This window comes from Zosterops lateralis (genome assembly GCF_965231275.1).
Source record: "Zosterops lateralis genome assembly, chromosome: 29".
NCBI classification, from domain to species: Eukaryota; Metazoa; Chordata; class Aves; order Passeriformes; family Zosteropidae; genus Zosterops; species Zosterops lateralis.
In genome coordinates this window covers 3,838,489-3,851,331 of record NC_139789.1, presented here as the reverse complement: position 1 = coordinate 3,851,331, position 12,843 = coordinate 3,838,489, and the positions used below count along the sequence as shown (strand labels likewise).

Below are 12,843 nucleotides of genomic sequence, written 5' to 3'. Positions count from 1 at the left end.
CTCCATGGGTTCGGGGTCTCTCTCTCTCCATGGATTTGGGGCATTTTGGGGTCCCCTACACGCAGGTCTCCCCGTGGGGCTGCAGGTCCCGCAGGGCCTGGTGTCTCTCCATGGATTTTGGTGTCTCCCCATGGATTTGGGGGTCCCCCTGGGGATTTCGGGTTTCCCCCCGGGGATTCCAGTGTCCCCGTGGGTATTTGGGGTCCCCTACACGCAGGTCTCCCCGTGGGGCTGCAGGTCCCGCAGGGCCTGGTGTCTCTCCATGGATTTTGGTGTCTCCCCATGGATTTCGGGGTCCCCCCAGGGATTTTGGGGTCTCTCCATGGATTTTGGAGTCCCCCAGACCCGCAGTCCCCAGTGTCTCTCCATGGATTTCATGTTTCCCCCGGGGATTTCGAGGTCTGTCTCTCCATGGATTTGGGGCATTTGGGGGTCCCCTAGACGCAGGTCTCCCCGCGGCGCTGCAGGTCGCGCAGGGCCCGGTGTCTCCCCATGGATTTCGGTGTCCCCCCGGGGATTTGGGGTCCCCCTGGAGATTTCAGGGTCCCCTACACGCAGGTCTCCCCGGTGCGCTGCAGGTCCCGCAGGGCCCGGCCCAGGGCCCGCTCCCTCCGGCCGTGCCGGTCCCGCAGAGCCGCCGCCCGCCCCTCCAGCTGCCGCAGCTGCTCCGCCTGCCTGCGCCGGGCCCCCCGGTACCCCAGGGCCAGGGAGCTGCGGACACCGGGGGGGTCAGGGGACACCCAGGGGACAGGGGACAGCGGGGACAGTCAGGGGGTCAGGAGGCAGCAGGGACGGTCAGGGGACACCGCGCGGGTTGGGGGACACCGGGGTTCAGGGGACATCGAGGGCATCAGGGGACAGCGGGGACGATCAGGGGACATTGGGGAGTCAGGGGGGATCGGGGTTTGGGGTTTAGGGAGTCAAAGGAGAGCGGGAGTTGGTGGCTTGGGGAGTCAGGGGACATCGGGGACAGTAAAGGGGGACCAGGGTTTGTGGGGTCAGGGGATATGGGGGACAGTCAGGGGAAAGCAGGGACAGTCAGGGGACGTCGGGAGTTGGGGATTTGGGGAGTTAGGGGACACCAGGGGTCAAGGGACACCGAGGTTTGGGGTTTGGGAAGTCAGGGGGTCAGGGGACACTGGGGACAGTCAAGGGACAGCAGGGACAGTCAGGGAACACTGCGGGGTCAGGGGGCACCAGGGACAGTCAGGGGACACTGGGGAGGGTCGGGGACACCGGGATTTGGGGATTTAGGGAGTCGGGGGATCCAGGGAGTCAGGGGAGTCAGAGGAGCTGGGGATTTTGGGAGTCAGGGGAGAGCCGGCGGGGATTCAGGGGACTGGGGGCACCCAGGGGACCCGGGACACACAGGGGACACCGGGGACCGAGGGGACACAGGGGACCCAGGACACCCAGGGGACACCGGGGACCGAGGGGACACAGGGGACAGAGGGGACCCTAGGGGACACCGGGGAGCGAGGGGACCCGTCCCCAGCGGGTGTCCCGAGCCCACCTGTGCGCCTGGAGCAGCTCGGTGGTGACAGTGACAGTGTGTCCGTGCTGGGCTCTGCTGGCGGCGCTGCTCCGCTCCAGCGCCAGGGCCAGCTCCTCCGCGCGGCCGCGCAGCTGCTCCGTCCTGGGGACACGCGGGTCACCCTCGTGTCACCCCCGTGTCACCCTCGTGTCTTCTGTGCCACCCCCGTGTCACCCGTGTCACCCCCGTGTCACCCCCGTGTCACCCCCGTGTCACCCCCGTGTCACCCCCCGTGTCACCCCAGTGCCACCCCAGTGTCACCCCCGTGTCACCTCCGTGTCACCCTTGTCACCCCAGTGTCACCCCTGTGTCACCCCCGTGTCACCCCCGTGTCACCCCAGTGTCACCCCCGTGTCACCCCCGTGTCACCCCCGTGTCACCCTCGTGTCACCCTCGTGTCACCCCAGTGCCACCCCCGTGTCACCCGTGTCACCCCAGTGTCACCCCTGTGTCACCCCCGTGTCACCCCCGTGTCACCCCTGTGTCTCCTGTGCCACCCCAGTGCCACCTCAGTGTCACCCCCGTGTCTCCTCTGTCACCCCAGTGTCACCCTTGTCACCCCAGTGTCACCCTCGTGTCTTCTGTGTCACCCCTGTGTCACCCCAGTGTCACCCATGTCACCCCCGTGTCACTCCCATGTCACTCCCATGTCTCCTGTGCCACCCCCATGTCACCCCCATGTCTCCTGTGTCACCCCAGTGTCACCCCGTGTCTCCAGTGTCACCCCAGTGTCACCCCCGTGTCACCCCCGTGTCACCCCCGTGTAACCCCCGTGTCACCCCTGTGTCACCCCCGTGGCCCCAGTGCCACCCCCGTGTCACTCCCATGTCACTCCCATGTCTCCTGTGCCACCCCCGTGTCACCCGTGTCACCCCAGTGCCACCCCGTGTCACCCGTGTCACCCCAGTGTCACCCCTGTGTCTCCTGTGCCACCCCCATGTCACCCCCATGTCTCCTGTGCCACCCCAGTGCCACCTCAGTGTCACCCCCGTGTCTCCTCTGTCACCCCCGTGTCACCCCCGTGCCCGTCCCAGCCCCACGGAATTCCCGGTCCCAGGGATCCTCCTCCATCCTGGGGACACACGTGTCACCCGTGTCACCCCAGTGCCACACCCGTGTCACCAGTGTCACCCATATAACCCCCATGTCACCCCAGTGCCACTCCCATGTCATCCATGTCACCCCAGTGTCACCCCATGTCACTTGTGTCACCCCATGTCACTTGTGTCACCCCAGTGTCACCCTCGTGCCCTCCCTGTGTCACCCCATGTCACTTGTGTCACCCCAGTGTCACCCTCATGCCCTCCCTGTGTCACCCCATGTCACTTGTGTCACCCGTGTCACCCCAGTGTCACCCCAGTGTCACCCTCGTGCCCTCCCTGTGTCACCCCCGTGTCACCCCAGTGTCACCCTTGTGCCCCCCCCAGCACCGTTCCCGGTCCCACGGATCCTCCGTCCTGAGGACACACATGTCACCCATGTCACTCGTGTCACCAGTGCCACCCCCGTGCCCATCCCAGCCCCATGGAATTCCTGGCCCCACACCATTCCCAGCCCCACAATTCCCAATCCCACACCATTCCCAGCCCCACAGAATCCCAACCCCATGGAATTCCCAGGCCCCAGACTTCCCAGCCCCACACCATCCCCAGCCCTCGCCTTGCCCGGATCCAGAGCAGCTGCTCCGTCCTGGGGACACCCGTGTCACCAGTGCCACCCCAGTGTCACCCCATGTCACCCCAGTGCCACCCCAGTGCCCATCACAGCCCCACACCGTTCCCGTCCCCACAACTCCTGTCCCCACAATTCCCGTCCCTCGCCTGGCCCGGATCCTCAGCAGCTCCTCCCGGGTTCTCTCGGGGTTGGGGCGGTTCTGTGGGGCCAGCGCTGCCCCCCGGCCCATCCACGGCTCCTGCAGGGACCCCCGGGGTGGATCCCATCGCTGGGGACCCCTGGGGACCCCCTGAATCCCGGGGATCACCCCATGGGATCCATCCCCACCCCGGGATCCATCCCCACCCTTGGGATCCATCCCCACCCCGGGATCCATCCCCACCCCTTTGGGATCCATCCCCACCTTTGGGATCCATCCCCACCCCGGGATCCATCCCCACCTCCAGGGGATCCACCTCAGGGGATCCACCCCCACCCCGGGATCCATCCCCACCTCCATGGGATCCACCCCCACCCCGGGATCCATCCCCACCCCCTTTGGGATCCATCCCCACTCCCCAGGATCCACCCCAGGGGATCCATCCCCACCCTTGGGATCCATCCCCACCCCCCGGGATCCACCCCCGCCCCCTTTGGGATCCATCCCCACCCCGGGATCCATCCCCACCCCCTTTGGGATCCATCCCCACCCCCTTTGGGATCCATCCCCACCCCGGGATCCATCCCCACCTTTGGGATCTATCCCCACCCCCTTTGGGATCCACCCCCTTTGGGATCCATCCCCACCCCCCGGGATCCACCCCAGGGGATCCATCCCCACCCTTGGGATCCATCCCCACCCGGGATCCATCCCCACCCCCTTTGGGATCCACCCCCTTTGGGATCCATCCCCACCCCCCGGGATCCACCCCCGCCCCCTTTGGGATCCATCCCCACCCCCTTTGGGATCTACCCCAGGGGATCCATCCCCGGGGGATCCATCCCCACCTCCTCGGAGCTGCTCCCGGAGCCGCTCCCGGAGCTCCCGGCGGTCCCGTCCCGGTCCCGGTGCCGTTCCCGTTGCCGGTACCGGAGCAGGAGGCGCAGCGCGGCCTCCCGCGGGCCCTGCCCCGCCAGCAGCAGCTCCAGGGCTCGTTTCTCCCGCTCCGCCAGCTGCAGCCGCGTCCGCAGCTCCGCCAGAGACTCCTGGGGGTGAGAGAGGGACAGGGAAACTGAGGCACGGGCAGGGGGGGACAGGATGGGATCCAGGGAAGGAGCCAGGGAGGGATTCAGGGGACCAGGGAGGGATCCAGAGAGGAGAAATCTCGCTGTGCCAGCTGCAGGGGCGTCCGCAGCTCCACCAGCGCCTCCTGGGAACGGCAGAGGGGCAGGGAAACTGAGGCACGGGCAGGGGGGGGACAGGATGGGATCCAGGGAAGGAGCCAGGGAGGGATTCAGGGAGAAATCCAGGGAGGATTTCTCCTCAGCTCGGCCAGCGCCTCCTGGGAACGGCAGAGGGGCAGGGAAACTGAGGCACAGGCTGGGGGGGGACAGGATGGGATCCAGGGAAGGAGCCAGGGAAGGATCCAAGGAGAGATTCAGGGAGAAATCCAGGGAGGGCCCTCGGGAAGGATCCAGGAAAGGATTCAGGAAAGGATCCTGGGAGGGATTGATGGAGAGATCCAGTGAAGGATCCAGGAAGGGATCTGTGGAGAGATCTAGGGAGGGACCCAGGGAGGGAGTCAGGGATTTGGGGAAGGATCCAGGGAGGGATCCAGGGAGGAGAAATCCCGCTCTGCCAGCTGCAGGGGCGTCCGCAGCTCCGCCAGCGCCTCCTGGCAATGGCAGGGGGGCAGGGAAACGGGGAAACTGAGGCACGGGCAGGGGGGGCAGCCAGGGTGGGATCCATGGAGGGATGCAGGGAAAGATCCAGGGAGGGATTCAGGGATCCAGGGAGGGACTTATGGAAGGATCCAGGGAGGGGTTGATGGAGGGATGCAGGGAAGGATCCAGGGATCCATGGAGGGATGAGGGGAAGGACTCAGGAAGAGATCCAGGGAAGGATTCAGGGATCCGCAGAGGGGTTCAGGGGAGGGATCCAGGGAAGGATCCAGGCAGGGATCAATAGAGAAATCCATGGAGGGTCTGAGGGACGGATCCAGGGAAGGACTCAGAGATCCATAGAGGGATCCAGGGAAAGATTCAGGAAAGGATCCATGGAGAGATCACAGGAGGGATCCAGGGAAGGATCCAGGAAGGGATACACAGAGAGACCCAGGAATGGACCCAGGGAAAGATCCATGGAGAAATCCATGGAGGGTCACAGGGAGGGATCCATTAAGGGATCCAGGGAAGGACTCAGGAAAGGATCCATGGAGAGATCACAGGAGGGATCCAGGGAAGGACCCAGGAAGGGATCCATAGAGAGACCCAGGAAAGGATCTATAGAGAAATCTATGGAGGGTCGCAGGAAGGAACCCAGGGAAGGATCCAGGAAGGGATCCAGGAGGGGATCCAGGGAGGGATCTATGGAAAAATCCATGGAGGGTCGCAGGGAGGGATCCAGGGGGGGACCCAGGGAAGGATCCAGGGAAGGATCCACGGAGGGATCCATGGAGATACCCAGGGAAGGATCCAGGGAGGGATCCAAGGAAGGACCCAGGACATGACCCAGCCCAGCCCCCAAACCCCACCTTGATCTCGGCCAGCTCCCTGAGCAGCTCCTCCTTCTCGGGCCTCCTCCAGGCGGGCAGCAGCTCCTGCGCCCCCCTGAGCGCCCTCTCGGCCCTGCCGCGGGGGTCCCGGCCCGGGGGGCTCTCGGGGGGCTCGGGGGTGTCCAGCAGTGACCCCTCCACGGCCGCCTGCTCGGCGCGGAGCCTCCGGATGTGCTCCCGCAGCGCTGCCTCCTCCGTGCCCGGGGGGCTGCGGGGTGAGCGGGGCTGCGGTGGGCTCGGGGAGACCCCTGGGGTGGGGGGATCAGAGCCGGGACCCCCCCGAGCCCCCCGGTACCCGTGAGCCCCCCGGTACCTGGGAGCCCCCGGGATGTCCGTGGGGTCATGGTGGGGTTTGGGCTCCGGTGGTTGTGGGAGTTCGGGGTCCGGGTCTGTTGTGGTGCCGGGTGTGGCTGTGGGGGGGGTGGGGGGTGTTGGGGGGTCCCAAAAGGGCCCTGGGTGCCCCCCGAGGTACTCCCAGTGCCGCCCAGTATGGCTCGTGCAGCCCCCAGTGTCCGCATGTGTGGGTCAGGCATCCCCTCAGGCATTGTCCATGATTGGCCCCCAGTATTCCCAGTATCCCCCCAGTATCCTCCCAGTATCCCTGCAGCTTCCTCCCTTATAACTCCCCAGTATCCCCAATATCCTCCCAGTATCCCCAGTATCCTCCCAACACCCTCCCAGTATCCCCCCAGTATCCCTCCCAGTATCCCCAGTATCCTCCCAACACCCTCCCAGTATCCCCCCAGTATCCTCCCAGTATCTCCAGTATCCTCCCAACACCCTCCCAGTATCCCCCCAGTATCCCTCCCAGCACCCTCCCTAATAATTCCCAGTATTCCTCCAATATCCCCAGTATCCCTTCAGCCTCCTCCCTTATAATTCCTCAGTATCCCCCCAGCATTCTCCCAGTATCCTCAGTATCTCCAGTATCCCCCAGTGTCCCCCAGTTCCCCATGTCCCCCCGGTGTCCCCCGGTGTCCCCGGTGTCACTCACCCCCTCCGGTGCCATCCCCCGGTGTCACCTTCGCCTTCACCAGCTCCAGGAGGGCGGCGTAGGCTCCGCCACAGCGCTCGCTGGGGGCGAGGGGCTCAGGGGGCTGTCCCCTGCCTGTCCCCACCCCTGTGCCCTGTCCCCAGCTCCATCCCCACCCCTGTTCCTGTCCCCATCCCGAAGGTCTCACTGGACTGTCCCCAACCCCACCCCTGTCCCCACCCCTGTCAGCTGTCCCATGTCCCTGTCCCCTACCCCTGCCCCTATCCCCTGTCCCCTGTTGCTGTCCCTGTCCCTGAAGTGCAGTGCCAGCCTGAGGGCCATGTCACAGGCTGCTCGCAGCCCCTGTCCCCTGTCCCCTATCCCCTGTCCCATGTCCCCTGTCTCTGTCACCTGCAGTGTAGTGCCAGCCTCAGAGCCCTGTCCCATGTCCCCTGTCCCACCCCTGTCTCCGTGCCTGTCCTCTGTCCCTGTCACCTGCAGTGCCAGCCTCAGGGCGGTGTTGTGGACTGCCCGCAGCCCCTGTCCCTATCCCCTGTCCCCTGTCCTTGTCCCCTATCCCTGTCCCCTATCCCTGTCACCTGCAGCGCAGTGCCAGCCTCAGGGCTGTGTCCTGGGCCGCCCACAGCCCCTGTCCCTGTCCCCTGTCCCCTGTCCCCACCCCTGTCACCTGCAGCGCAGTGCCAGCCTGAGCGTGGTGTCTCTGGCCGCCCGCAGCCCCTGTCCCTGTCCCTGTCCCCTGTCCCCATCCCTGTCACCTGCAGCGCAGTGCCAGCCTCAGGGCGGTGTCCCTGGCCGCCCGCAGCCCCTGTCCCATGTCCCCTATCCCTGTCCCCTGCCACTGTCCCCTATCCCTGTCGCTGTCATTGTCACCTGCAGCGCAGTGCCAGCCTCAGGGCGGTGTCTCTGGCCGCCCGCAGCCCCAGGCCGTGGCTCAGCCGCTCGGCCTCGCCCTTGCACTCGCCCAGCGCCGCCGTCAGCTCCCGGTTCGCCTCCTGCAGCCGCGACAGCGCCCTGCGACACCGCGACATCAGTGTCCCCAGGGCGGGGGACTGGGGGGAACCGGGGGATTGGGGGGAACTGGGGGAGATTGGGGAAACTCGGGGGAGGGTCGCAGGGGCTTGGCGGGTTTGGAGAACTCGGAGGATATGGGGCGGACTCGGGGGGTTTGGAGGAATTAGAGGATTTGGGGGATTTGGGGTGGGGAGTTCGGGTTTTTGGGGTGGCTCGGGGGGTTTGTGGGAACTCAGGGGAACTTGGGGAACGTGGGAGAGGCTTGGAGGGTTTGGCAAGACTCCAGAGTTTGGGGGGACTTGGAGGGTTTGGGAGGACTCGGAGGTTTGGGGAAATTGGGGGATTTGGGGGGGATTTTGGGGGCACTCAGGGATTTGGGGACACTCACCCCTGCAGCTGCTGCAGCCGCTCCTCCTGCTCCTGCTCCCACCTGGGGCCCACCGAGGGCCGGGGGGACAGCGGGGTGTGGGGCTGGACAGCGAGGGGGGGCGTCCCGAGGGGCTTCATCCCATGGGGCTCAGAGCCTGGGGGCTGCATTCCAAGGGGTTTCATCCTAAGGGGCTCCATCCCATGGGGTTTTATCCCGAGGGGCTCCATCCCACGGGGTTTTATCCTAAGGATTTCCATCCCATGGGGTTTTATCCTAAGGATTTCCATCCCATGGGGTTTTATCCTAAGGGTTTCCATCCCATGGGGTTTTATCCCGAGGGGCTCCATCCCATGGGGCCGAGCACTGTCACCACCCCAGGTGACATCCTGCAGAGGGGACACCAGAGCCCCGTGCCAGGGCAGGACCCCCCAACCATGCCCCGACCCCAAACTCCCCCGGGGCCCCGGGGGGCTGCTGGGCCCAGGGGTGTCACCAGTTCCGTGGGTGTCACCAGTCCTGGGGGTGGCACTGACCCCAGGGGTGTCACCAGTCCTGCCGGTGTCATCATCTCCGGAGGTGTCACCAACCCCGAGGGTGTCACCAGTCCTGGAGGTGTCACTGACCCTGGGAGTGTCACCAGTCCCGGAGGTGCCATTGACCCCGGGGATGTCACCAACTCTGGAGGTGTCACTGACCTCGGAGGTGTCACCAATCCCAGGGGTGTCACCAGGCCCGGGGATGTCACCGACCCCGGGGGTGCCACCAACCCTGACGGTGTCACCAGTCCTGGAGATGTCACCAACCCCGTGGGTGCCACCATCTCCAGAGGTGTCACCAAGCCCAGGGATGTCACCATCTCCAGAGGTGTCACCGACCCCGGGGGTGTCACCATCTCCAGAGGTGTCACCAGCCCCGGGGGTGTCACTCCCAAAGGCCACCAGCTCCTCCAGCCCGGCCAGAGCCTCCCGCAGCTCCCGCACCTGGACGGGACACGGGGCTCAGTCACCGGGGCCACCCCGGCTGTGTCACTGGGGCCACCCCGGCAGTGTCACCGGGGCCACCCGCGGGTGTCGCCGCTGTCCCCACCTTGCCCTGCAGGCGGTCCCGCTCTCCCCGCAGCCCCCGCAGCGCCGCCGAGGCCTGGCCCAGCTCCTGCTCGCGCTGTCGCAGCGCCGCCCGCAGGGTCGCGTTCCTTGTCACCTCCTCCGGTAACCCCGGGGCCACCTCGGCCACCCCCGGCCACCCCCGGAGTGACCAGGCCGGGGGCCGGCTCAGCTCCTCCAGGCTCTGGGAATGACAGGAGGGTCACTGGGAGGGATACTGGGGATACTGGGAGGATACTGGGGAGGGATACTGGGGGGATATTGGGGATACTGGGAGGATACTGGGGGGATACTGGGGGGATATTTGGGATAGCGGGAGGATGCTGGGGGGATACTGGGAGGATACTGGGGATACTGGGGAAACTAGGGAGGGATACTGGGGATACTGGGAGGATGCTGGGGGATACTGGGGGGATATTGAGGATACTGGGGGGATACTGGGGAGTTACAAGGAAGGAAGCTGCAGGGATACTGGGGATACTGGGAGGATACTGGGGATACTAGGGAGTTATAGGGGAGGAAGCTGTAGGGATACTGGGGGGATACTGGGGGGATACTGGGGGGATATTGAAGATACTGGGGATGCTGGGAATTATCAGGGAGGGCACTGGGGGGGTACTGGGAATACTGGGGGGACACTGGGGGATGCCAAGGCGATGCCTGGGGCACGCGTGGGGACACCGGGGGATCCACGAGGGACACTGGGCGGTACTGGGTGGTACTGGGGGACACTGGGCGGTACTGGGGGACACTGGGATGTACTGGGGGATACTGGGATGTACTGGGCGGACCCCGAGGTGCCAGGCTCACCCGCACCGCTCGGTGCCAGGCCGGGGCCGGCGCTGGCCAGGCCGGTGGCTGCCGGTGCCGGGAGAACACGGCCCGTTCCAGGGAGCTGACGGCGTCCTGCAGGGCCTCGAACAGGTCTGGGCTGTGCGCTGGGGACAGGGACAGGGACAGTGACACTGCGGGACAGCAACATGGACAGTGACACTGTGGGTCAGCGACAGGGACAGTGACACTGTGGGTCAGCGACAGGGACAGTGACACTGCTGGGACAGTGACATGGACAGTGACACTGCGGGACAGCGACAGGGACAGTGACACTGCTGGGACAGTGACATGGACAGTGACACTGCGGGACAGCAACAGGGACAGGGACACTGCCGGGGACAGTGACATGGACAGTGACACTGCCGGGGTCAGCGACAGGGACACTGCGGGTCAGGCGTGGGGACAGCGACAGGGACAGTGACGCTGCTGGGTCAGGGGTGGGGACAGTGACAATGACAGTGACACAGCCGGGATCAGCGCTGGGGACACCGCGGGGTGGCACAGGGGTGGCACAGGAGTTGGCCGTACCGGTGGCACCGCTGGTGGAGGGGACAGTGGGGACAGTGGGGACAGTGGTGGTGGCGTCCCAGCCGTGCTCGTCATCATCATCATCCTCCCTGCGGGGTGATGGGGGTACAGTGAGGGGTGGCACAGTCCTGGTGTCCCCTCGGTCCCGCTGCCTCGGTATCCCCTCTGTCCCCTCTATCCCGCTGTCCACTCTGTCCCCTCTGTCCCCTCTGTCCCTCTGTCCCAGTGTTCCTGCTGTCCCGGTGTCCCCTTTGTCCCTCTGTCCCATCTGTCCCCTCTGTCCCAGTGTCCCCGCTGTCCCCACTGTCCCTCTGTCCCCTCTGTCCCCTCTGTCCCCTCGTCCCCGCTGTCCCGCTGTCCCCTCTGTCCCGCTGTCCCGGTACCTGTCTGGGCGCTGCTGTCGCCGCAGCTGTCGCGGGGTCAGCCCTGCCAGCGGCCCCGGCCGGTCCCGCGGGGTGTCCTCGGTGTCACCGGCCACGTCCTCGTCACCCTCCTCCTCCTGCCTGTCCCGCGGTGACCGGCCCGGGCTGGCGCTGTCCCCAGCCCCGGGGACACAGCGGGTGACACCAGCCAGGCTGTCCTGGCACGGGGAAGAGCTTTGGACACGGCGCGGCCACCGCCCCTGTATGGCCACTGCCCCATCCCAGGCCGGCCACTGCCCCATCCCGGCCACTGTCCATCCCAACCCGGCCACTGCTCCGGCCCAGCCAGTGCCCCATCCCAACCCGGCCACGGCCCATCCCAGGCCGGCCACTGCCCCATCCCGGCCACTGTCCATCCCAACCCGGCCACTGCTCCGGCCCAGCCAGTGCCCCATCCCAACCCGGCCACGGCCCATCCCAGCCCGGCCAGTGCCCCATCCCGGGCACTGTCCGTCCCATCCTGGCCAATGTCCATCCCAACCCGGCCAATGTCCATCCCATCCCAGCCACTGCCCAACCCAGCCACTGTCCATCCAAACCCAGCCACTGTCCATCCAAACCCAGCCACTGCCCATCCCGGCCACTGCCCCATCCCGGCCACTGCCCATCCCATCCCAGCCACTGCCCAGCCCGGGACCGGGTGGGGAGCCCACCCCGGAGACCTCCACGAGGAGCCCTGGGGCCGGGTGGGGTCAGTCCTGTGTGGGGTCAGTCCCGTGTAGGGTCAGCCCTGTGTGGGGTCAGCTGTGCCCACTCACCTCCTCCAGGCCGTGGCTCCCAGGGCTCCCAGCACGTCCCAGTTCCATCCTGGGGGTCCTGACACGTCCCGGTTCCAAACTGGGGCTCCGGGATGTCCTGGGCCCACACCGAGGGTCCCAGTAGGCCCCAGTTCCCCTCCAGGTTCCTGGTTCCATCCCGGGGATCCTGTTCCATCCCGGTTCCATCCCAGTAGCTCCCAGTATGTCCCAGTTCCCCCTCGGAGTCCCTGTTCTATCCCAGTCCCACACCAAGAGTTCCAGTAGCTCCCAGTAGCTCCCAGTCAGTCCCAGTATGTCCCAGTCAGTCCCAGTTTCCCACGGGGTCCCCGTCCTCTCCCAGTTTTCCCCTTGGGGTTCCTGTTTGATCCCAGTCCCACACTGAGGGTCCCAGCAAGTCCCAGTCTGTCCCAGTAGGTCCCAGTCTGTCCTAGTAGATCCCAACAGCTCCCAGTATGTCCCAGTTCTGCTTGGGATTCCCATTCTCTCCCAGTTTCCTCCCTGGGGTTCCTGTTCTATCCCAGTCCCATACCAAGGGTCCCAGCAGCCCCTGGTGGGTCCCAGTAGGTCCCAGTACATCCCTGTACGTCCCTGTAGGTCCCAGTATGTTCCAGGAGCTCCCAGTCAGTCCCAGTCGGTCCCAAGAGTTCCCAGTACCTCCCCGTCAGTCCCAGTCCCCATGGGGCCCCCATTCTCTCCCAGGCCCATACTGAAGGTCCTAGTAGCTCCCAGTAGTTCCCAGTCGGTCCCAGTATGTTCCAGTAGTTCCCAGTCCGTCCCAGTATGTCCCAGTCCCCACGGGTCCCCGTTCTATCCCAGTCCTATACTGAAGGTCCCAGTAGTTCCCAGTCGGTCCCAGTCAGTCCCAGTTCCCCTCGGGGTCCCCATTCCATCCCAGTCCCCTACCAAAGGTCCCAGTAGCTCC

General features: G+C 65.9%; 1 protein-coding gene across 1 annotated transcript; it reads right to left on the bottom strand.

The window, feature by feature from the left end:
• Positions 1-548: 548 nt before the first annotated feature.
• On the bottom strand, positions 549-12,156 carry USHBP1 (USH1 protein network component harmonin binding protein 1; the record flags this gene model as incomplete). The annotated part of the gene is made up of 14 exons (XM_083880175.1): positions 11,922-12,156; positions 11,125-11,321; positions 10,742-10,830; positions 10,190-10,317; positions 9,417-9,563; positions 8,972-9,256; positions 7,766-7,944; positions 6,896-6,975; positions 6,215-6,428; positions 5,881-6,109; positions 4,196-4,393; positions 3,355-3,446; positions 1,514-1,636; positions 549-711 (listed from the first exon to the last, which is right to left on the bottom strand). The coding sequence occupies exons 1-14, from the start codon at positions 12,105-12,107 to the stop codon at positions 549-551; spliced, it is 2,310 nt and encodes a 769-aa protein (XP_083736301.1). The 5' UTR covers positions 12,108-12,156.
• Positions 12,157-12,843: the final 687 nt, after the last annotated feature.